Source organism: Anabrus simplex, chromosome 1 (assembly GCF_040414725.1).
Source record: "Anabrus simplex isolate iqAnaSimp1 chromosome 1, ASM4041472v1, whole genome shotgun sequence".
Classification (NCBI taxonomy): domain Eukaryota; kingdom Metazoa; phylum Arthropoda; class Insecta; order Orthoptera; family Tettigoniidae; genus Anabrus; species Anabrus simplex.
Window position 1 is genome coordinate 1,170,811,981 of NC_090265.1, and position 25,612 is coordinate 1,170,837,592.

At 38.1% G+C, this 25,612-nt stretch overlaps 1 protein-coding gene and 1 long non-coding RNA gene across 3 annotated transcripts in view; one reads left to right on the plus strand and one right to left on the minus strand.

Moving 5' to 3' along the window:
* The window catches only part of eIF2gamma (eukaryotic translation initiation factor 2 subunit gamma), a 426,482-nt gene that overhangs the window by 183,041 nt on the left and 217,829 nt on the right, over positions 1-25,612 (minus strand). For both annotated transcript variants that reach the window (XM_067137496.2, XM_068225434.1), the window contains exon 4: positions 20,975-21,208. In XM_067137496.2, coding sequence (XP_066993597.1) covers positions 20,975-21,208 — 234 coding nt within the window. The remainder of the gene's footprint in view (positions 1-20,974; positions 21,209-25,612) is intronic.
* The window catches only part of LOC137497014 (uncharacterized), a 47,282-nt gene that overhangs the window by 3,820 nt on the left and 17,850 nt on the right, over positions 1-25,612 (plus strand). Inside the window, exons 2-3 of the long non-coding RNA XR_011017603.1 lie at positions 8,197-8,395; positions 8,554-8,710. This is a non-coding gene — a long non-coding RNA (uncharacterized lncRNA). The remainder of the gene's footprint in view (positions 1-8,196; positions 8,396-8,553; positions 8,711-25,612) is intronic.

Sequence of the window (25,612 nt, forward strand, 5' to 3'; positions counted from 1 at the left end):
GAAGGAACTTACAACGAAATTGAATCTAGCAAAGAAGTTAGCTAAGGATAACATGATGGCAGGCATAATTGGTGGCGACACTAATATTAGTGAAAAATGGAAGAGTATGTATAGGTACTTTAAGGCAGAAACAGGTTCCAAGAAGGACATTCCAGGAATAATTAATGAACAAGAGGAGTGTGTATGCAAGGATCTTCAAAAGGCAGAAGTATTCAGTCAGCAGTATGTAAAGATTGTTGGTTACAAGGATAATGTCCAGATAGAGGAGGTGAATAATACTAAAGAAGTATTAAAATTTACCTATGACAGCAATGACATTTACAGTAAGATACAAAAGTTGAAAACTAGAAAAGCAGCTGGAATTGATAAGGTTTCTTGGGATATACTAAAGACAATGGGTTGGGATATAGTATCATATCTGAAGTACTTATTTGATTATTGTTTGGTCGGAAGAGCTATACCAGATGAATGGAGAGTTGCTATAGTAGCCCCTGTATATAAAGGAAAGGGTGATAAACATAAAGCTAAAAATTACAGGCCAGTCAGTTTGACATGCATTGTATGTAAGCTTTGGGAAAGCATTCTTTCTGATTATATTAGACATGTTTGCAAAATTAATAACTGGTTTGATAGAAGGCAGTTTGGGTATGGAAAGGTTATTCCACTGAAGCCCAACTTGTAGGATTCCAGCAAGATATAGCAGATATCCTGGATTCAGGAGGTCAATTGGACTGTATTGCGATTGACTTATCTAAGGCATTTGATAGGGTAGATTATGGGAGACTAGTGGCAAAAATGAGTGCAATTGGACTAGAAAAAAGAGTGACTGAATGGGTGGCTCTAGAAAATAGAACTCTGAGAATTAGAGTATGTGAAGCTTTATCTGTCCCTGTAAAAATTAAGAGGGGAATTCCTCAAGGCAGTATTATTGGACCTTTATGTTTTCTTATATATATATATATATATATATATATCAATGATATGTGTAAAGAAGTGGAATCAGAGAGAAGGCTTTTCGCAGATGATGTTATTCTGTACAGAGTAATAAATAAGTTACAAGATTGTGAGCAACTGCAAAATGACCTCGATAATATTGTGAGCTGGACAGCAGGCAATGGTATGATGATAAACGGGGGTAAAAGTCAGGTTGTGAGTTTCACAAATAGAAAAAATCCTCTCAGTTTTAATTACTGCGTTGATGGGGTGAAAGTTCCCATTGGGGATCATTGTAAATACCTAGGTATTAATGTAAGGAAAGATCTTCATTGGGGTAATCACATAAATATGATTGTAAATAAAGGGTACAGATCTCTGCACATGGTTATGAGAGTATTTAGGGGTTGTTGTAAGGATGTAAAGGAGAGAGCATATTTGTCTCTGGTGAGACCCCAACTAGAGTATGGTTCCAGTGTATGGGACCCTTACCAGGATTACTTGATTCAGGAACTGGCAAAAATCCAAAGAAAAGCAGCTCGATTTGTTCTGGGCGATTTCCGACACGACACAAGAGTAGTGTTACAAAAATGTTGCAAAGTTTGGGCTGGGAAGACTTGGGAGAAAGGAGACGAGCTGCTCGACTAATTGGTATGTTCAAAGCTGTCAGTGGAGAGATGGCATGGGAGGACATCAGTAGACGAATAAGTTTGGATAGTGTTTTTAAAAGTAGGAAAGATCACAATATGAAGATAAGTTGGAATTCAAGAGGACAAATTGGGGCAAATATTCGTTTTTTGGAAGGGGAGTTAGGGATTGGATAGAAACCTTGAATTATTACATAACTCCAACTCCATAAATAGAACAAGTGTCTCTTCTAAATCAGGCGTATATCATTTTAAGTGCCACAACTGTAATTCTTCTTACATAGGTCAAACTGGTCGTAACTTCAAAATTAGGTACCTTGAACACGTTAATGCAATAAAGCACAACAGATTTTCGGCAGTGGGACAACACATACATGACACAAAACATGTTTTCATTACAAATAAACCAGGATATTGAAATTCTCAGCACTCTGAATAAAGGCCCTCTCCTAAACATCACCGAAAACTGTTTTATATAACTTGACCAGTTTTTCAATCCAAATCTTAATCTGAATGATATTTCTGAGAAGCCCAATGCCCTTTTCGATTTTCTCATCTCCATTTTAAATAACCTGAAGTCAACAAGTAAGAGATCAATCTTCCACAATCTACACAATACCCTCTCATGCCACTTCCCCCTTCCGCAACACCCCCCTTGATCCTCCATAGTTCCCCCCACCTCCCTCCTCTTCCCTCCCACCCTCTAAGCCCCAGAGGCTCTGAACTTCGGAGCGTGGGTTGGCAACCACGGGGCCCTTAGCTGAGTCCTGGCATTGCTTCCACTTACTTGTGCCAGGCTCCTCACTTTCATCTATCCTGTCCGACCTCCCTTGGTCAACTCTTGTTCTTTTCCGACCCCGATGCTATTAGGTTTCCGAGGACTAGGGAATCTTTCATTTTCATGCCCTTCGTGGCCTTTGTCTTCCTTTGGCTGATATCTTCATTTTTCGAAATATCGGATCCCTTCCATTTTTCCTTGCCTTCCCACTCTCTAACCCCCCAGGGGCTCTGAACTTCGGAGCGTGGGTTGGCGACCATGGGGCCCTTAGCTGAGTCCTGGCATTGCTTCCACTTACTTGTGCCAGGCTCCTCACTTTCATCTATCCTGTCCGACCTCCCTTGGTCAACTCTTGTTCTTTTCCGACCCCGACGCTTTTAGGTTTGCGAGGGCTAGGGAGTCTTTCATTTTCACGCCCTTCGTGGCCCTTGTCTCCCTTTACCGATATCTTCATTTTTCGAAGTGTCGGACCTCTTCCTCTTTTTTCCTCAGTTTAGTGTTATATAGAAGATATTTACCCATTTGTACTTCCTCTAATAGCAATAATCACCACCACCACCACCACCACCACCACCACCACCACCACCCTCTAATAAACGTTCCCCAAACTTTTCTTTATCATCTCCCATTCATCTATCAATTACTACGGCAAGTTGTTTCAAGTTGAACCTCACATTGCAATTTTCTTTTATTATTTCTTCCTATTTTTAATATATTTTTATTTGGCTTTATTCTTTTTAATGTTTTAAATTATTCTCAAACTTATATATCTACTTTGAATTTGACGAAATTAAATCCTACACTGTTTTCCTAAGACTTCAATTACGTCACCTTTTACTCTTCGGCCTGAGAAACAAATGCCTACAAGACCTGTCTAGCAACGACTCTACATAAGTGCATACTTGACCTGCTTGTGAACTTCAACTATATTTGTTTTCGGCGCAAGACAATGATGTTCTGTTTACTCTCTTGACTGTGATCATTGTGTTTTGGACATCAACTAAATTGCTACGATATGAATCAATGTTAATTTTTTGCCTGTGTTCAATGTATTAGTTGTTTTAAGATCTTTAAATCTTGCCCTACTTTACTATTTAGCTGATGATGACACTTGTAATGTGTCGAAACCGGTCCCAATAAACAAGTTGTGACTTCTTTTTAGTTCAACTTACAACGAAGTATTGAAAGGTGGATCCTTCTAATTTTTGTACATCTTCTTATCAATTTAGTCTTCGAAAGGCTACTTTACATACCATACTCATTGCACCTATTTTCAAGTTCCAAGATATTAGACTGCAGGTTTTCTGCAAAATTTGCCATCAAGATCAAGCCGTCCGCATAGGCCAGACTGCTTACTACATTTCCACCTAACCGAATCCCTCTCTGCCACCCTATACTTTTCAGCAGATGATCCATGTAAACTATGAACAGCATAGGTGAAAGATTACAGCCTTGTCTAACCTCTGTCCAAGAACTCATTGTACTATCAATTCTCACCGCAGCCCAATTGTAAACATAAATGCCTTTGATTGATTTTAATCATCTACCCTTGATCCTATAGTCCCCCAGTATGGTGAAGATCCTTTCCCTCTGTACCCTGTCATATGCTTTCACTTACCTGGCACGTATTGAAAATCTGATCCTAACAGCCCTTCTGTCGTCTGAAACCACACTAGTTTTCATCCAGCCGCCTCTCAACCACTGATCACACCCTCTCTTCCAAGATGCCAGTGAATACTTTGCCTGGTATACTAATCAATTAGATATCTCAATAGTTGTTGCAATTCTTCCTGTTCCCTTGCTTACAGATAGGTGCAATTACTGCTTTTGTCCAATCTGAAGGTACCTTACCAACACTCCATGCTAATCTTATTACTCTATGAAGCCATTTCATCCCTCCCTTCCCACTATACTTCACCATTTCTGGTCTAATTTCATCTATTCCTGCTACCTTATGACAATGGAGTTTATTTACCATCCCTTCCACTTCCTCAAGCATAATTTCACCATGATCATTTTCCTCCTCCCCACGAGCTCAGTTGTTCGCGACACTATCATGAAGATTTCCCTTTACGTTGGGAAGATTTTCAAAGTATTCCCACCATCTGCCCAGTGATTTCCTGGGATCTATAATCAGTTCACCAGAATTATCCAAAACACTGTTCATTTCCTTTTTCCGTCCCTTCCTAACATTCTTTAGGGGCTGCCTGGCCGAGGCGGTAAAGGCGTGCTCGGGTCGCCCATAAGGACATGGGTTCGAACCCCATCAGGAATTGTAAAACCCTTTTATTTACAACCACCTACTCAATACAATACAATACACTCATTGAATTATAAAATAATCATGAGATGTCTTAAATAATGGGACAAGTTTCGTTCGGCATGGTGAACATCATCAGCCGTTTACTAGGTCAGGGCCCTGAGCTTAAAGTGATCAAAATTGTGTCCTCATATTAAAAGAATAACAGTGTTGTAATAAAAAGTAATAATATAAAATTAGACAGATTATAGCAATATGTACAGATTAACAGCAAGAATTTGTCGTGGAATACATTGAACGATGGCAGTCTGTGAAGTTAAAAACAATCATGGGTTGTTAAAGTAAAAAAAATAGATATTGTGGACATTAAAATATACGTCAATGTGTGAAGTGTGGATTAATTATTGAGGATGGAGTTCCTTCAGTTATGCAAAAACAAGAGTTGAAATAGAGTTCAATGAATAGTAAGAGTCCAAATTGAACCAGTCAAAAGGCGCATAACGACGAAACTAAAGTTGATATGACGTGATCACCTATAGCTGCGAATTCTGTAGGAGAGATGATCTCGATGCCAGAAGGAAATACAAGTTAACTAGTCCATATTCACGCGCTAGCAGTAAAACTAAAATCGTATGTAACATAGAACAGCAACAATAGACTCATTAAGAGTAACGATGATCTTGAATATAAGGAGAGTTCTAGCAATTCTTAGATGAATAGAGCAGATTATGGCACAAATTGGAGTTTGGAATCCTTAGGACTAGTGTGAGGTGTCCGCTAGCGTTGGATGCGTGAAGCAAACTGGCGAGTAACTTTATTACGACACTGTTATTCTTTTAATATGAGGACACAATTTTGATCATTTTAAGCTCAGGGCCCTGACCTAGTCTTTGTACATTAACGGCTGATGATGTTCGCTATGCCGAACGAAACATGACCCATTATTTAAGACACCTCATGATTATTTTATAATTGAATGAGTGTATTGAGTAGGTGGTTGTAAATAAAAGGATTTTACAATTTTAATATATTATCTTCAATACAGTTCTATTATGAGATTAATTATATGAAACCCCGTCAGGAAGTCGTAAAATTTAAGAAATGAGGTTTCCACTTCCGGAGATGCACATGGCCTTGAGGTTCACTCAGCCTATACCAAAAATGAGTACCAGGTTAATTCCTGGGGGCAAAGGCGGCCAGGCGTAGAGCTAACCACTCTACCCCATACTTAGGTGTGAGATTTGAAAGTAATTTGCACTGGAAGGGTCATGTTGATGACATTGTTGGGAAAGCATACAGATCGTTACATGTCATAATGAGGCTACTTAAAGGATGCAACAAAGAATTAAAAGAAAAAAGTTACTTGAGTATGGTTCATGCATTATTGGAATAGGCAAACAGTGTTTGGGATCCTCACCAAGAATACCTAATAAAAGAAATAGTGTACAGAGGAAAGCAGCAAGATTTGTAACAGGGGATTTCAGGAGAAAAAGTAGTGTATGAGAAATGTTAGAGGAACTTGGGTGGGAAACTTTAAGTAAGAGAAGGGAGAAAACTAGACTTATAGGATTATACAGAGCCTATACAAGAGAAGAAGCATGGGGAGATATCCGTGAGAGGCTTCAGTTGGAAAATAATTATATCGGCAGGACTGACCACAAATATAAAATTAAAAGGAATTTTAGCAGAAGCGATTGGGGTAAATTTTCATTCATTGGGAAGGGTGTGAAGGAGTGCAACAGTTTACCAGGGGTAGTGTTTGATCCTTTTCCAAAATCTGTACAGATATTCAAGAAGAGAATAAACAGCAACAGAGAAAATAAATGAACTGTTAGAGGGCATTCGGCCAGTGCAGGTTATTGTAAATAAAATAAAAAATGTGTGTGAATAAATTAATTCCATCCCCTGGACTAAGGAGTTTGGACAGCCAAAGTAGGGGACTGCCTGTAGGGGTGAAGTACAGTGGGGACTTCGAGGGCCCTTGAACCGCTACGGTAGCTGTGAAGGCCCTTCAGGAACTCTGAAAATTGGTGGCAAAAGGGGCTCTGGTTAAGACGCACCAGGTCGTTATGCAACTTAGGTTCCAGAACGGGTAATAAATAAATAAATAAATAAATAAATAAATAAATAAATAAATAAATAAATGCAATGTAAATATTAATCTTATACCAGTTGTATAGTATCATTTGAAGTAATTCCACATACTGTATATCAGTTGACTATATTTGTAAGTAGTACAGGAGATACAGGGTGGGGCAGAGTGGGCTCCCTGATTTGATGGGTTAACTGTATAAAAACTGTACAAGATTACAAAAGCTTTTTATTTCTGAAATCTACATACAATGCCATTTTTTTTTCATTTGGTTCTAAAAATGATATCGTCCAGGTGACGACCTTGACGAGCGACGCACATATTCAGCCGTTCAATAAAGTTTTCAAAAACTCTGCGCAGCATATCTGGCATTATTCCAGCGATGACATCAGCAATTGCTTCCTTAAGGGCTTCCACGGTCCTTGGTCGAACTTTATAAACCTCAGATTTGAGGTAACCCCAAAGAAAATAATCCCATGGGCTTAAATCGGGGGATCGAGGGGGCATGAAACATCCCCTCGTAATGAGATCACGTGGCCGGGAAACTGTTCTTGAAGAAGTTGGCGAGAGCGACGGGCGGTATGAGCCGTGGCACCATCCTGTTGAAACCAAAAGGCTTCCATTTCCATTTCCTCATCATACTCTTCCATTGTGGGGAAGAAAAAGTTCTCCAACATCTCACAATAGCGCACAGCGTTCGCAGTAACGGTTGCATCTTCCGATTCAAAAAAGTAGGGGCCAATAATGCCTATGGAGGACACAGCACACCACACAGTCACTTTTGGTGAATGAACAGGTCTTTGGTGAAGATTGCGTGGGTTTTCAGCTGCCCAGTAACGAAAATTTTGCTACCAAACCGCCTACGAAATGCCCTCAGCGTCGCCACCACACTATCGTTATTTTTAAAAAACGTTTCGACTACAAAACCACGATGCTCGCCAGTCCACGGCATGGTGACTACTAAAATGGCGTCTTTCCCCCACCAAATGCTACTACTCCCACTCCGCTTACTCACGTGCACGCTCTTCAGTGATTTATTGAAACTAGGGAGTCCACTCTGCCCCACCCTGTATTATAAGTAGAATTTTGTAAACAATATAAATTTATTAAGGATGAGCTGTGTGTTTAATAGAAAACATTGTTAGAGTAAATTGTATAATATTGTATTATAGGAAAATTTTCTTCTCTTGTTAATTTAATATTTAGTGCTGGACAATAATATATTTTAGTGTACCATTTGCCACCAAGGTAGACACCTCATTTGCAAATAAAGAGATTTTGATTTGATTTGAAGTGCCGAGGTTACGGATAGTGGAAGGCTTTACCTTCCACCTCTCCAGGGACCTTCATGGCCTGTACGGAGATGACTTTGCTTTGCCTAACATTCTTTATTACTGTACAGAAAGGTTTCCTTGCTGCCTGACGTAGGCTTTCCAGGTTATTACCAAAATCTAATCAATGAATTTAAATTATGGTTTCTTTCTAGGAACCTTATGATATAGACCAAAGGCAGGCATTTATACAAGTGGAGGCACTCACTTCTCCTAGTGCACCATCACTGCATTGTCCTACATAGGCTACATAGGAGGCTTGAGTGATATCTCAACGACGCACCAGCGCCAGCGTCTTGGAGAGGTGTAGCATTCAAACTGATGAGCCCACTGCCACACTGGAGTGAAATGCTGGTAATTTAACGATTGAAAAATCCTAAAGACTTAAAAGAGCTTAAACAATAAAATTAAATTTGCTTTCCTTTTAGGAACCTTATGTTTTGAAGAATGAGATTTCTTTAGGTTTAATTTTTTGTAGCTTTTTGTGTGTGAGATGGCTGTTCGGTTTTCAGGTGCTTCAATCCGAATCCGAATGCTGTGTTCTCTGCAATTTATGGTTGCAGACAGTGGAATTTTCCTTCAAAAGATTTTTCATGGTCGACTGTCTACGGTGTCACTTTGAGAAGAGGATAAATTCTCAAACTACAATTCTGTATGTTGTTCAGAAAGGTATAATACACTAGGCTGCTACTAATATGGAGTACAGACACTGTATAATTGATTTCTGTGGCACTTCTTCCACCGTGGGTACCAACACACCTCCAAGGAGCTCATTCGCTTTAAGCTATTTGTTCCCTTGGGCAGTCTGGTTAGTTACCACCATATAACATTTGGTGTAGAGATGCCAGTTGAACAGTCTCCTCCATTACAGTAGTGGACTGAACCAGCCAGAGACTATATTATACTAGCTGCGGTACCCGTCGTTGACGGGACAATCGTATGCAATCATATATATAGAATATGCAAAGTTATCTAACTCCCTAGTTACTTTCCGCCAATATTCAGGGTTGCTGTTTTACTCGGGATGCACCAGTCGGAAATGAGTGGCAGCAGAAGAGACAAACCACATCACAACCATGGTCAATATAAAATGACTGTTGATCAGTTTTATGAGCTTTCGATATTGTAGGCCTTCAAATTTAGTTTCCTTCCGACTCTGGGATATTAGAGCAGCTAACGTAAAGGCAGTCCCTCCTCCTTTCATAACTCGCTTCTGTCTTATTCTTCATGGGATTGTCCCTTTACGGATGTTTCTCATATTTTATAATCATAGCACATTTTTCCTTGGCGATACGGACCAATGACCAAGAGGTTTTACACCTTAAGACAAAAACCATTGCCAGTTAACACTATTAAACAACTTGGCATTGATATGGACTAAGCAACAAAAGTCTAAATTCATTATTCTATTATCATAGTTGGTACAATTAGACTGTATTATCACAAAAATAATGCAATTTGTATTGTCTATAACTTGTGTCATGGTATGTAATGCTTTTTGATAGAACCAATAACACAGATATTTTAAAAAAAAATTTAGGCACCTTCCCCTAAAGTACTATTTCATCCAGCGTGAATGAAAGCGATTTATAATCTAAACTGTAGCACCTTATTCCCACACTTTATATACCGATTTTCATGAAATTCTGCTCACCATTTTTCTTGTGGTTCTGCATTAATATGAACTTAGCATTAAAAAAAAAAAAAAACATCTAAATTCACGAATCTCTCTCTTATCAAAGCTGGTACTGTAAAAATATATGATACAAGTGATGTGAAATTTAATTTTATGTAACATTAATTATGTAGTATTTATCAATAGGACCATTAATAACATGAAAATTTCAGTATTAAATGTTAGGCCTTCGTCTAAACTACCATTTCACTCAGTGTGAATAAAACTATTTATAGCCTAGTGCACCATTCTCCGACTTAACACACCGATTTTCATTAAATTCTCTACAGCCATTTTCTCATGATGCCCGTACATTAGGATGTACCTTAAAAGGGCATTTTGTTTTTTAATTTATTGAAACGCATACCCCGTTATTGTGTTTATTAGTCTATTAGTTACCCAAGTACAGAATTTCAACTTCCTACATTAATTTTAACCCGTGCTGATGGGACATAAAAGCTTTAGAATAGCTGCTTAAAGTGTCTTTTAAATGTAGTTGTAGATGATCACTCAAAACAATTATTTTAGAGAAATATAAATGAAAATAGAATTTTATATAATGCTTCTTGTAAGTAACAAAAAAGATACAAATTTTATAGCTATTCATTTGGATATTTCCACTTCAAAGTCTCTTTTTTACAGTCTGAGTAAATTTTTCTATGTTTTTGCACACAATGTAATAATAACTGCTACTGTTCTTCATCTGCGGTAATCAAACCAGGAAAGTCTGCCATTAGTTTAACAGCTCTTTCAGCTGTGTCATTAACTGCTTTTAAGGTAGAAACCTTCTTTTTAGCTTCCACAAACGCCACATTGTCTTTCCATGAAGATACAATTTCTTGAAGGAAACCACTGTCAAGTTTCAGTCATGAAAATATATCTTTACTCCTGACAGAAACAAAATCACTCAAAGATTTCCCTGAAACAAGATAAAAAATACTTGTAGTGCCTATAAATAAAACAAAGAAATTCTAAATTAAATACCAGATTAAACACTACTAGTCTACTACGTACCATATAGAGAGCGAGACATCTCTTCTTTCGATGGAACATATCTCTTTCCGGAATCACCAAAGCTTTCTTTTTGTAAGTTTTCTACAATGTTTCCTTTGGTCTGCTCATCAACTTCATCACCAAAAATTGAAAGGATGGCTATTTCATCTGACAAGTACCACAAGTGTTGATTGAGCTTATTTAAAGCCGCATTGGAAATCAACTTGTCAACTACCTCGTAATCTTTTAAGGTCTTTAAAAAAAAATCTGATTCGGCACTTTTATCGCCAAACTACATCCAAGCCAGGGCTTCACGTAAACTGCCACAATGAATAAATAAACATCTTGTAAAGCTTGTTTGTCCTTAGGACTCATTTTAAACTGGGACTGCAGTAAACACATTTTAAAGGAGTAAATAGCTCTTGCCATCCATTGTGCTTGATGCATTGCACCAGGAGAAAAACAACAGCGAGCTCAATGAATTCGCGATAATTATCTTGTACAGCTCATTGTTAAAAAACGTCACCAATTCAATAATATTTGTTTCACAGAGATGCTGTTGGACAAAATCAGTGCACGGTTCGATGGCACTAGGCTTAATATTCTTCCAGTTGTGTCTAAACTTTTTGAACAGCGGAATATCAGGACTGCTAGTGATTTGTTGGATCTTTGATTCAAACACACTTTTGAGCACCAGTTCATAAATATGATGGCGGTAAGGAAAGAATAACAACTCTCTCTCTAGTTTTTGCTCTAAAAGCACACAAGCTCCGTTCAAGCGTCCTGTATTAGATGCCGTTGTATCACAGCACATCATTTGTACCTTATCATCCAGGTTCCAGTCATGAAGGGCATTTGATACTGCTGTCGTTTGCTCTTTGCCGGAAGAGTTGTCTAACTTCGGCACAGCAATTCAAGTTGAAAGTTCTCCTCGAGGTGCGTACGTAAATCCTAAATCTTCTTGCTAATTTTTGCAGTTCTCCCCAGACTTATAAAGATCCACTAACTTCTTAACTCAATTATTCCCAGAACATGTTACACTCCCAAATGACAAGATTTGCGCTTTCACTAACAGTCAACTTAACCTCACATATGTTGAAAAATAGAACTGCGAGAACTTGACGATTCGATGGTAATTTTGCACCTGTTATTCGGTGATTTATTTCACCAACCAAGAAAATACTTTTTTATTGCTTCTTAGTTCCAATGATATCTTCAAAATATAAAACAAACTGTGCTAGCTAGCCGATAAGCGAAAACTAAGTGACAATAACAGTGAGAGCATGCCACTCTTGTGACGCAACTTGTATGGACATGTTTGCGCACGAGTCGGGACGGGTTGCACTGTTCCAAAAAAAGGAAAAAAAATTGTTTTTGGATGTTTTAGGCCCAAACGAATAAGACAATAACCTATGCATTGCAAAATTAAAACTTCGAAAAATAAGGGACACCCTACCGTACATACAGACAGAAATGACAGAAAATTAAAAAGTGTATTTCCTTGGTACTGTGGACATGGCCGATACAGAAATACCATTCTTTTTAAATTCTGAGCAATTTACAGACTAAACTCATTATCAGTTGTGCCAACTTGGAGGGTTTGGGGGGTGGGCAAGGAGTTTTCTGCCCCCCACCAAAAATATTACTTAGGGGGCAGAGTGCCATTTTGCCTCACCAAAGAACGTGGAGTTCGGTAGTCTTCGGAGGATTCCAGGACGTTAAATCTGGAGAAGGTGGTAGATGGTTTTATATCACAAAATAAGATTAGAAAGTGGGAATTCCTTCAGAGCCATTTCCCAATCGAGATTGTTCAGGCGGTACACCTGGCAGTAGAGCTTTTCACAGTTTGTATCATGAAATGCATAATTTACAGTAATGGGACATTTAGGCCTATTAAGAAAATGTAGTTATGAAGAAAATTCTATTTTTTTAAATCATGATTAATTTTGATAGCTTCAATCAATCAATCAATCAATCATTACTGATCTGCATTTAGGGCAGTCGCCCAGGTGGCTTTGTACATAAACATTCCTTCAAAATATTTATGAATCACAAGTTCTATTTTTCTGTTTACTTGTGAATATTATTGAAAACTCCATACATAAGACTCGTTCAAAAATGTATTTGAGAAACCAACTCCATTACAAGTAGTAAGCTTCATTCCAGTACTGTATTGACTTTAAATATCTAAAATAAATTAACTAAGTGGTCTGAAGAGAATAAATTAACTACCAACAAAAATAAGACTGTAGGTATGATATTCAGAAGGGGAGGCAGAACCTCAGGCAAAGAAACTTTAACGGGTGAGGACACCAAAATTAACATAGTAAGTGTAAATATTTAGGAATAACGACAGTGGTCATGAAACACATCAGAGAGAGAACCATAGCTGGAATATTTGCAATCAATAGCATCAAGAACTTAAACCAGATCTCTACTGACACAGCAAGGATTTTGTTTAAGGGTTAAAATAACAACTTGCGGTTACCTATGGAATGGAACTCATTTGGGACTATCTTAGCAAACAGGACTTAAAAGAGTTGGAGAAGGTAAAAGCGATCTACCTACAAAGTAACAAAAGTCACCCCATCTCGTTTAGTATATGAAATGACAAGAGAAAACTTCTTTATTGAAGATCTTCAGATTCAGATGCATCTGACTTACAATAAGAGTTATGGAGACCACTAGGACAAACTGAAAAGGAAGAAAGCAGAAACATGGGAAGAATTCTACTGTACTGATGCAAAGACAACAACAGAGTAGACAGATAGCGGTTATGAATTGAGTCATTCAGAGACCTGTCTTGCTATTCACGGATTTTTTAAATTATAAATGCTGCCAACATAAGACGAATCATGTACCAGATCTGCAATGTGTGTGTTTGTGGTGTGCGAAGCAATGTGATAGATATCATATCTCTCATTGACAGAAAGGAAATATGTCCTAGACTGAATTAAGTGAGGAATGATTAATTTGTATATACTTTGCAATTAGTTCTGGCCATTTGCCACATTAAACATTTTAATATTATTATTATATTATTATTATTATCATCATCATCATTATTAAATATCTAAGATAAAACTATAAAAGAAGCTCTAGTAATTGTTCTGCTTTTTCGGTTTGTGAATAATATTATTATATAGGAATGCTTTGCATGAATAATTGTTCCTCATTTCACATGCCCTTGTTCGTGTTAATCACCTCCCCCTCCAATAATTATCTGATTATCACTCTCCAGTTACCTAAATATAGTTAAATATCATATTTTAGTGTGTAATAGATCAGCAAGAACAAATGCCTGCAGTATGAAATAGATCAGAAATCCAATAAATATCAATTAAGTATGAGTTTCAAGAATATATAGAGAATATCAGAGGCGAGTTTAAACTTTCTGATGATAGTATACATGTACAGTAGAACTTCGATGCACCGTTCCTGGAACTGTAATTTTCCCATATTCCTTGTTCAATTTATTCGGTCCCAAAAATGTTCCACATTAACCAATGTTGAATTCAAAGCGATAGCTCAGTACTTTAGCAGAATACCGGCAATGTGTTACATGAGAAGGTACACACGTGCACATAAATGGTGTCCCGACATAAACAATCAACACTACCCCGCTCTAGTACTGAAAAGGACGGGAGGGAGTGAAGGGGCAGTGTTGAAAGCCACCCCAGTATTGGAAAGGAGGGAAAGGGAGTGAATGTGTAGTGCTGGAGGCACAGTGTGTGTATCCCTTGGCGGCCTACATTTCGTTGTACTGTAACACTATAAGACGGCTCCTATCTTATCACAAGAGAATCAAGGCCATATTATTGGCATGTGGGAGGCTCACATGGTCCCCCAAGCAATACCAGGCAGTCTTAAGACAATTTGGAGATAGGTACAAATATGGCAAGAACACGGTAAAAAGAAGGATTGCTAGATCATAGGACACAGAACAAGGCTCCTAGAAGAACTACTCCGAAACAGGATGCTGGAATTGTTCAAACTATAGACAATTCTCTGTTTGCGACTGTTGGTAATGTGATTGCCACATTGAAATTTCCAGTAAGCCATAAATACGAAGTTCTCTGTGGATAGGAAAAAGTCACCCGTTTTTCACAAGTCGGTGATTGTGAATACCTGCAGCGTGGAGTCAGCGACTTATGGTAACTCAAAGCAGTCAAACACTTCATTAAAACGTGTCAATACACAAAAAGCCTTAAACCATTAAATGAACACGATGCCAACCTCGTGAACAAAAAACATGAGCATGGTAAAAGAAACACACACACATGTGGATCGTATGTAATTAGTCCAACGAATACAGAAAACTGCGAAGTATGAAGTTATAACACAAAAACTCGTAACACTTCATTAAAATATGCCATAACCTCAAATGGACAAAACATTCAAGGAACGCATATTTCGTGAACAAAGAATAACACTCACGTGGTCAAAGAATATAGGTTAAATCACAACAATTGGAGTGGAACAAAGAATTTCCTGAGCAGAGCCTGTCGACACCTAAGACTCGCACAGTTAAAAATACCAATGCTATCAAAGAATGAGTTATTGACTATCGTAGACTTGCCTTTGACCAAGACAGAGCATGCTTCGACCCACGCAAACAAACGTTTGTAATACCAATATAGTTGGTCCATTATTGGACATTATAAATTTTCCAGCCAACACATTCCTGGTTGCCAGCGTTTCACCCCAGTGTGCTAAGTTGGGCTCATCAGTTGGTAAATAGCACACCTACCAAGACGCATGGCTAGTGCATACATCTCTATCATTTGATGGCCAGGCAGGCATCAATTTTTGAAAATGAGACAAAGTCTCTCATAGTGCATTGACAATGCCGGTGACTCAAAGTAGCCTACGCAGTGGCCTCCACAGTATGCACTAGCCATGCGCCTTGGTAAGTGTGCTATTTACCAACTGATGAGCCTAACTTAGCACACTGGGGAAAAAATGCTGGCAACCAGGAATGAGTTAGCTGGAAAATTTATAATGTCCAATAATGGACCAACTATATTGGTATTATAAATTCACTCATTCAGGGCAAATACTTCAGATTCCCTATGGGATTCAACATCTATATCAACAATCGATTGTACGGAAGTGGAGTGATTATTGAATGTTAACGTTTCAAATTGCTGTCCGCGAAGTCGTAAAATGACACCGTCCATCCGTAAAACCGTAAAATACTGCAATTTCCATAAATTTTACGGATGAACCGTAAAAGTTGGCAGGTATGCAATTTTAATAGCACACCCACATTCCGTGCAAAAGGCAAATTTTTCTCCTTTTCTTGTTTCAGTCTGCATGCACAATCAACAGAATGATTCTTTAAATGTCTGTAAGTACTGTTTATTGTTGGATTTATTCATGAATTCTACAACAGGAATATAGCATATGAAAATGTCCGAGAACAAATGTCTCGATATCTACTGAAACATCGAAAGGAACCTGGATCACTGAACATCATATAAAATTATAACATAACCACACAAGGCAGTGAAACACTTCGTTAAAACATGTCAAAGCACACCAAGTATTAAACCATTAAATAAACACGATGCCAACCTCATGAACAAAGAATATGCACATGGTAGAAACACACACACGTGTGGAACAAATGTAATTAGTCGAAGGAATACAGGAAACTGTGAAGCACGAAGTTATAACACAAAAATTCGAACACTTCATTAAAATATGTCATAACCTTTCAAGGCCAAAACATTCAAGGAATGCCACCTTCGTGAACAAAGAACAATCACGTGATCAAAGAATATGGGTTAAGTCACAACAAGCAGACGGAACGGAGCACAGAATTTCCAGAGCAGAGCCTTTCAATATCTAAGATTCACATGGAAGAACTGTTATTCCGGCTTTAAATTCAATTCCAATAACGACACAAACATCACACGGTTAGAAGTACCAATCATACAAAGAATGAGTTATCGACTATCGTGGACTTGCCTTTGACCCACGCAAACAATAGATTGTACGGAAGTGGGGTGATTATCAAATGTTAACGTTTCAAATTTTTGTAGGTGAAGTTGTAACATGACACTGTCCATCTGTAAAACTGTAAATTTCTGCAATTTCCGTAAATTTTACGGATAAACCATGAAAGTTGGCAAGTATGCGAATGGTTTTGTTAAATGTATTTTGAAATATCATTGCCTTTATTCATCTATTAATGTTCTGTATGGTAAAATAATTTTAGAACGTCAATTGTTCTACACTCATTGCACAGCAAAGGGATATCAAGACTATACGTGATGCAATAAAAATCCAAGCATCGATTCATAATCAACTGCAAATGCCAGTTTTTCAAAAAATTATCTGTTATGTGTGGTTTGTCACAAACTTAATGCCAACACATGAAATCATCAGTAATGTTACCGATGTTTCTTTCCCAAGTGACTTCATCAAAAACGAAACTGTGGCAAACCTGCCTTCACACGAAGCTCGTGGTGTGCAAAACTTCAGCCCCACTCTCAGAACGCAAAGCTTCTGGGAAATCGGGTTGTTGCACTTGGTGGGTTCACCTCGTTAGATCCATTCGGAATACACCCGTTCTGAAGAGGGTTAGGAAGGAAATGGACATATATTTTTCAGTTATAGTCACAAAACTCCCTTCTATTTCCGCATCAGACAAGTTCTTGTAAATGCAGGTAAACTTACATGGATATGACTCAAGATTATTTAACTTACAAGATTGTAACTGTAAATGCATTCATAAATAAGAACATGCTGGTATATGCAGTGATTATGCCTCTAAGCAACAAGAGAAACTTTCAATTATATGAAATACTTCCCTTCCCCACACTAATCAAAGGCAGGAATAATAATGTAAATATTGTAAAAGACTATGTTCATTTCAGAGTAGAAAAAGACTTCATTATTATTGATTCAGAACAACAGTTTTATGCATATTTAACCAAAGAACAAGTGAGAGACTGTAAATTGCCAGATGAAATTCACAGAGTGTGTAAATCGAGTATTGTGTTAAAAGTGGTGCACGGAGAAAAGGATTGTGTTTTAACTTTGTTGAAAGGGACAACAACAGTACCAAAAGAATGTAACAAAAACATAATTAAAGTCAATCAGCTTGTATGGTTACCTGTAAGTGACAATAAATATCTGTACTTGACTTCAGAGCTTACAAGGGTAACCATAGTTTGTGATGAAACACATAATGTAAACTTGGTAAATGTTGGGATAATTACAACGTATCAACATTGCACCATTTACGGACCAAATAGTAAGATATGGTCCACAGGTAGTGTTAACACAACTTATAGGAAGGATTTAATTCCAGATGTTTGTTAGAATATAAATGTTGTGAATATCTTAATAGTGATATCAAATTACAAGACTTACCTGAATTAAAAGAGGTGCCGTTGCACAGTCTGCTCACACACCTTGACGATGTCAAACATGCTAGTGTCAAATTAGAGGATGTGGAAAATTTAGTGTTAAAAAAGGAAAAGGAACTATATATAATACAGTTACATGCTGATGTAAATGTATATAAAGTCATAGTGTAGACAATAGTGGCTCTACTGGCTCTAATAATTTTGTTGACATGTTGTAAATGCTGTCCATGTTTTAAGGGAATATTCCAGAAAAACTATTGGGATCATGCTACTGGCTGTTGCACGAAAATTTGCTTTAAGCAGAAAATAATGAGAATAAGGTTAAAGAAAAGTCATCAGATGGTGACGTAGTGGTCCATTTTGAGAGACCAAGGTTACCAGGTAGTCGTCCTAGCATACAAAATTAGAAGAGATTAATGTAGTTGAGACTGAAGATACAGCAACAGTGCAAACACCCAGCAGCCTAAGATATAAAGAGAAGGGTAGAGTTTAAAGTAATAATGCCACACAGGGGAGAAATTCCACATCCACGGTAAGGTATGAGCAAACACAAATATCTGACAGAAGTGTTTGCGTCAAGAGGACGCGAAGCACTTCTTCCCAGGCGTGGAAGGTGTCGTGAATGGGGGTTCGCGATGTGCCTTTCGCGTATAGCAGAGTGAGCGAACGGACTCGAATGAGATTTGAATCAGCGACCTCCAGGGTATAAAGCCTGTGATGTGAAAAGTAGCAAGTATATGAACACGTGTATATGAAGGGAAATTAGAGTCTGTATAATTCAGTATAATTCATACTTAATAATAATAATAATAATAATAATAATAATAATAATAATAATAATAATTGGAATGATAGAATATTCCAAAGAAAGGATTTATTTTTGCTACGGGCTTTACGTCGCACCGACACAGATAGGTCTTATGGCGACGATGGGACAGGAAAGGCCTAGGAGTTGGAAGGAAGCGGCCGTGGCCTTAATTAAGGTACAGCCTGGTGTGAAAATGGGAAACCACGGAAAACCATTTTCAGGGCTGCCGATAGTGGGATTCGAACCTACTATCTCCCGGATGCAAGCTCACAGCCGCGCGCCTCTACGCGCTCGGCCAACTCGCCCGGTAAAGAAAGGATTAGAACATTCTATGTTATGTAGAAACTTGTAACCAAAAGTTGTGACTCAATGTTATGATAAGACATTGTGCAAGCTAAATTTGCATTTCTTCTGGAAATGTACGATGTCACGTGTAAGAGACACACAGATAGCTTCCAAATTGTTCTAGAACATCACATGTAGAACAACGTGACTGGGAGGTTCCATACTAAGGAACCAATCAGAGAACAATGATGCTGTGACGTATACACGTGACTAGTGGTGGTGATATTTTGGTTAAGAGAGAGTTCTCGAAAGAATAGAAGGAAATATATAAACTCGTAACTCGTAAACAACAGGGCTTTTGATTCTCAGCTCTCGACGGAACGCTTTTTGACGATCGGTTTTTGAATGTGAGCTTTGGGACTGTGTAGGCCGGAGGCCCTATCGCCAAGTGAACTGATAGATGGCCAGGGAGAACTATTGAGGGTGCTGGTATACTTCGAGTAGAGCCGCAAATACGTAGTTAAAGTAATAGCAAGTTAAAGGGACAATAGGCTCTTGAACTGAGTGTGATTCGTTAGTGAACGATCACAGGCGTTTTCCACACCAATAGTCAATTAGGTAATTAGGGTAGTAATAATAATAATAATAATAATAATAATAATAATAATAATAATAATAATAATAATAATAATAATAATAATATAAACCAGCAATCATTCTTATTTGGGAAAGTTTCACATTGCAGTCGAAGTAACGGGTTTCAGAGAACACAGCGCAGAAGAAAGAAGAAAAGAAGACTTCAACTGGACGGAGATCGGCTCTACCCCGTAGTTAAGTATTAAACCAATGAACATATATATTCTTGTGTGTAATATAAAGACTCACAAAAAGTTCTGAAGTTGAAGAGAGATTTAAAGGTTGAATGGTGTCAGAGTATACTGTATGGTGTCAGAATTATATATGTAAATGTATATATGTGCATATAATCAAGGGTTTTAGAATATAAGTGATATTCAATCTTTGCCAATCTGACTATACGCTCCCGAGTCCTGAGCCTACCCTATTCTTAGGATATGACAAGGAAGTTATTCTAAAATTAGTGATTTTTTTTCTTTATTTTTTTTTCTTTATTTTTTTTTATTTTATTTTTTTTGCTAGCTGCTTTACGTCGCACCGACACAGATGGGTCTTATGGCGACAATGAGATAGGATGGGCCTACGAGTTGAAAGGAAGCAGCCGTGGCCTTAATTAAGGTACAGCCCCAACATTTGCCTAGTGTGAAAATGGGAAACCACGGAAAACCATCTTCCGGGCTGCCGACAGTGGGATTCAAACCCACTATCTCCCGGATGCAAGCTCACAGCCGCGTGCCCCAGACCGCACGGCCAACTTGCCCGGTAATTAGTGATGTAAATTCAGATGAGATACAATAAGTGTCATCTATTCAGCCTTGAGGTCCGACCTTTCATGTTTCGTCACATGGCCACAAACACATTTACTCAAGCAATATCAGACATACCATTCAAGTATAGTACATTTTTCTGTGCAAAATATAACTAAAATATAAACCTCAAACAATTAAAATGAACAAAATAGGGTCACAACAAAAAATTAAAAAGTGGTATAGTATGCATTTGTATGCCCTGTAGACGAAGCATGTTTTTAAGTACCGTTTTTAAATATCACCGTTGCAGCACTTAATTAATTGACTGAAGGTTTAAGGGACAGGAAATAAGGTCAATCCAATACCTGGAGCATTAAATATAAAATAAAATAAGATAAAAGAGCATACCTATGAGCAGCAAAGCAGCATCCATGACAGCAGCTCCGTTCAGCATAGTAGCCATAAGAATGTCGTGTCCAGGGCAGTCTACAAAGGAAACGTGCCGAACAAGCTTGAAGCGCCCAGAACAGTTAGGTCGCAGGCAAGGAAAGGTATCGTCCTTTGAAGAACCACCAGAGATAAAACATGCTGGTCGAGGACACTTTTCATTGTCACATTTGTAGATTTTTGCATTAGCATAACCTATGAAAATTAATATATGCATAACATTACCTCATATTATTTCAATAAAACAAAACATGTACTAATATAGCACTCAGAAAACTGGTAACTGAAGTTAAAAATGTCTAAATCAACTAAATTAATTAGAAAGCTCTACTATTGACCATCCATCCGTCAATAACACATTCAGTCAATAATATGAAGCAATACATTTTAAGGACTGTAGAAAAATGAGTGAACATTCTTCTTCCGCCAACACTTTTAGCCCTGCTGACTCATTACAAAAATGCCACAGGACACTCCCTTACTCTAATATTTCTCTGCGATTTCAATTACACAGGAAAGAAAAAAAATGCAAGGCTAGCTCGGATTTCTGGGTCCTTTATCTCTCGTAGAAATGTTGTGACAATTGCAAATCCCAAGAAGAAACCTAACCTATTCTGTTGATCTGATGTCACCCGCTTGCCATATTGTTGTTGTTGTTGTTGTTTATCTTCTCCGCCTAATTCAATAGAAATGGACAAGCAAGGTTGTACACAATTTAATTTTTCAACACATGACCCCCATACTGATCTCAATAATTATTATTACGGGTATTACTAAATACTGATACATTAATCCCTTTTCTCTCTCAGCCACATGTTGTAGGGGTAGCATGTTTGTCCTTTACCTACAGTAGATGCCCCTGGTAAAAACACCAGCTCAATCAAAACTCTTCACAAAATGCTTGACTGACATGTAACAGATTATGTTCTAGCTAGTCGACCTTTACATCAGAACCAGTATGCCTACAGACAAGAAAAAGTCAACAGACTGAGAAAACTGTGGAATTCGAGGGAGTAATGTTATGAGCATTCCAGGACATAGATGGAATTTTTGAGAAACACATCCCTTCATTCTAATGACCGCCGTGGTCAGGGAGTTTGGACTGAACAAACCATATGTAAATGCATTGAGTCAATGTTCAAAAGCAAAGTGGTACAAAGTGGGTAACAGTTTAGTGGCAAGAGTCAGTGACTGTACACAAGGAGGAGTGATATCTCCTATGGTGTGTAATTTTGTGATAGACAGATTGTTGAATATCATCAGCAGTGTAAACTATAACATCACTGGCTATGCGGACAATATTATTATCATCCTTGTGCAAGGAAAATTCACCAACACTGTTACGGAATGAATATACAAAGCAAGTAACATTTCTAAATTGGCACTAAATAAATGACATAAAATATACTCATTTGAAAAATAAAATAAAAAATGCACACCATAAACAAACAGCATGAGTACGAGGATACATCAAATATAAACCGGAACTAATTAATGTCTCCAGTAGCAAAAAGAAATGGGTGGGGCTTTCAGAGAATATTGGTGGGGATGGCTGGAGTAGGGTTCTTGATGCGTCACACACTACAGAGTGACTGCTTAATTCAGTGTGCCACGAGCGAGCAAGAGGTACACACACCCGTTGTGCAATATATCATATTTAATAATAAAGATTTTACTGCAGCCAATGGCCATTAAAATATGTTTACATGACTAATTACATCAAACAGAATCTGGTTAGTCCCATCTGTCATATGTAAGTTTCCAGCAAAAGAAGGCACCAAAGCTTCAGAAATTTTGAGAAGGCTCCATGCACAGTCAGAGGAAGTAACCCTTTCAAAGACCCTGGTGCACCAAAGACGACCAAGGACAAGTATTACTGAAGACGACATTCATGCTGTACGTGACTTAATCGAAGATCGGTTCATACAAATGTCTGAAATTGGTTCACTTGTAGGAATAAGCACTAGAAGTGTTCAAGCCATCAACAATGACAACTCAACCTTTGGAAATTGTCTGCCAGGTGGGTTTCTTGTCTCTTCATGCAGTAACAAAAAAATTTATGCCAGGAAGTTTGCCAGAGGCATCTGAATTGCTATGAGGAAGACGGATACAAGTTTTTTGCATCACATTCTGACTTCTGATGAAACTTGGGTTCAACATTACACCCCAACGTCAAAACAAGCAAATTCACAATTAAGTATTTATTTATTTTCCACCTAGTCGATACAATGATTGCTTAAAAATTGCCTTAAGCAATCATTGTATCGACTAGGTGGAAAATAAATAAATAGCTTAATTGTGAATCTATTGAAGTGCGATACGGACCATGAAGCTGATTTTATGTAAAACAAGCAAATACGGAGTGGTGGGAACTAGGTGCAGCTGCGCCAGTTAAGGCCTTACTGCTCGGAAAGGGGCTTGCAACTGTTTTTTGGGATTATGTAGACATTTTACGGGTGGATTTCCTGCATGAACAAAGGACAGTGAATGCAGCCAATTACTGCAGTCTTTTGATCGAGAAAAAGACGCAGGTTTTTTTTGAAAGAATGTCTGTTGGAGTCCACCTTTCCAATACTTTGTGATTTTTATTAACCCAATCCACTAAAATGACGGGTACAGCTGTCAGGAGTTCCGCATTCGTTAACATGTAATGACGGGTACAACCATCGCCGCGTATTCAAGTCGGAAATACTGTCTGACTACCGATTTCTTTTGATTGTGATGTTGTACTTTAGAATTACGTTCCTAGATAGTTCTAGCATATTTACATGCTAATGTTATTATCCGGTCATTTTGTCAATGTTCATTTTGCTTTTAAAGTAGGTCATTTTGTTCATGAAATGAATGCTACAACGGAGCAAGATGTCGTGCAAACATCGCGAGGAGGAAGAGGAAAGAATTCTGCAATTTCTCCTTGATAGTGGTGATGAACGTAACTCAGAATTATCTGATAGTAGTTTTAGCAGTCATGGTGCAACTGAGAACTGTGACTCCGCTTGTGAAAGTGATAGTGAGGATGAAGATAACTTCGTACATAACCTCACTACATCGAACAACAGGGATGTACTGAAATACTACCGATAAATGTCTCACGAGTGGTACACGGTATGTGCTTGTCGATCGTCATTTGTTCCTCTATGTTTTTAATGGAAGTTATCTAGTTAATTGATGAAGTTAAAGTTTTAATATTTTGCAATGGCAGAAAAGAAAACAAGAAAACTGCTTTGTCTGACTGTTGCACTATTTCAATGTTCCAAAATTACGGTCAATCATATTCATACCATCAATTTCCTAAGAAGGAGCCCTTCCGTAAAAAGTGGTTGCATGCGCTCTGTAGACAGGACCTAAGAAATAAAAGTGTGACTCTCAATATCAATGTCTGCTCGAAGCATTTTGCAGTTGAAGATATTGTCATTGCTGAAAGGAGTGAATGAGATAATTAATTGTAATTAAGAAATAATTTTATAAGTTAGTGACGTTCTCGGATGGTAGAGCGCTGGCCTTCTGAGCACAACTTCGTATGTTCTATCCTGGCTCAGTCCAGTGGTATTTGAAGGTACTCAAATATGTCAGCCTCGCATCGGTAGATTTACTAGCATGTAAAAGAACTCCTGTGGGACAAAATACCAGCACCTCGGTTTCTCCATGTACTTTGGTTTTCCTTGTCATCGTTCATTTCAGTAACAATCTCCAATTTCATTTCATTTCATTTCATCTGAAAGCCATTAATTATTGCCCCAGAGGAGTGTGACAGGCTTCGGCAGCCAGCACAATGTCTATCCTCGCCGCTAGATAGGGCCTGAAAACATGCTGAGGATTTTCAATTTCAGCATTATTCCATAATTTTAGGTGAAAGAAGAAGACTTAAGGAGAACGCTGTACCTTCGATATTTTAATGGAGTGGCACCAGCACCTTCGAAATAATCCAGAGCAAGAAGATTTAGAAGTAGGGAAGCAGCCATAACATCGTGTGTGGCAGTGTACCATGAATAACAGAGTGACCTATAATTTGACACTGGAGCACCATCAATTCCAGACTTTCTGAACACGAAATAATCCATCAACTCCAAATTTAATATATTTGAGTTTGGCCAGTAATGTTCCGAAAGGCAATGCGTGTGCAGTTGTTGGGGAGCTAAATACTACAGGAGTCAGGAGGCATCTGGCTGATAATGCTACAGAATATGACGTTGTGAGTCAATTCCTTACTGACACTTTTTGTGAGGGAATTTGCAAGGAAACCAATGCCTATGCAAATAAAATTCTGCAAGATGTCACCGTATCTGATTACGCCACTATACGAGGTCCATCTCAAAATGTAGAAAAAATAATCACATTCCAAGGTACATTTCTCAAGGAAAATATTTACATTGCAATGGGTTAATTACATATATAATATTACAATGTCTAATTGTGGGACGTGTTTCGCCTAACTTTTATAGGATCGTTCAGCCGCTTTCCTATATCTAAGATTAAAATTGCTAACAAAATCCTAACACTTGTATGTCACTGGTAAGTAAGTAAACTTCTGTCCTCATCCCGAGGTAGTGCAGCTCCTTTTCAGGCACACCCCCACTAGAGGTGAGCACATATACAATT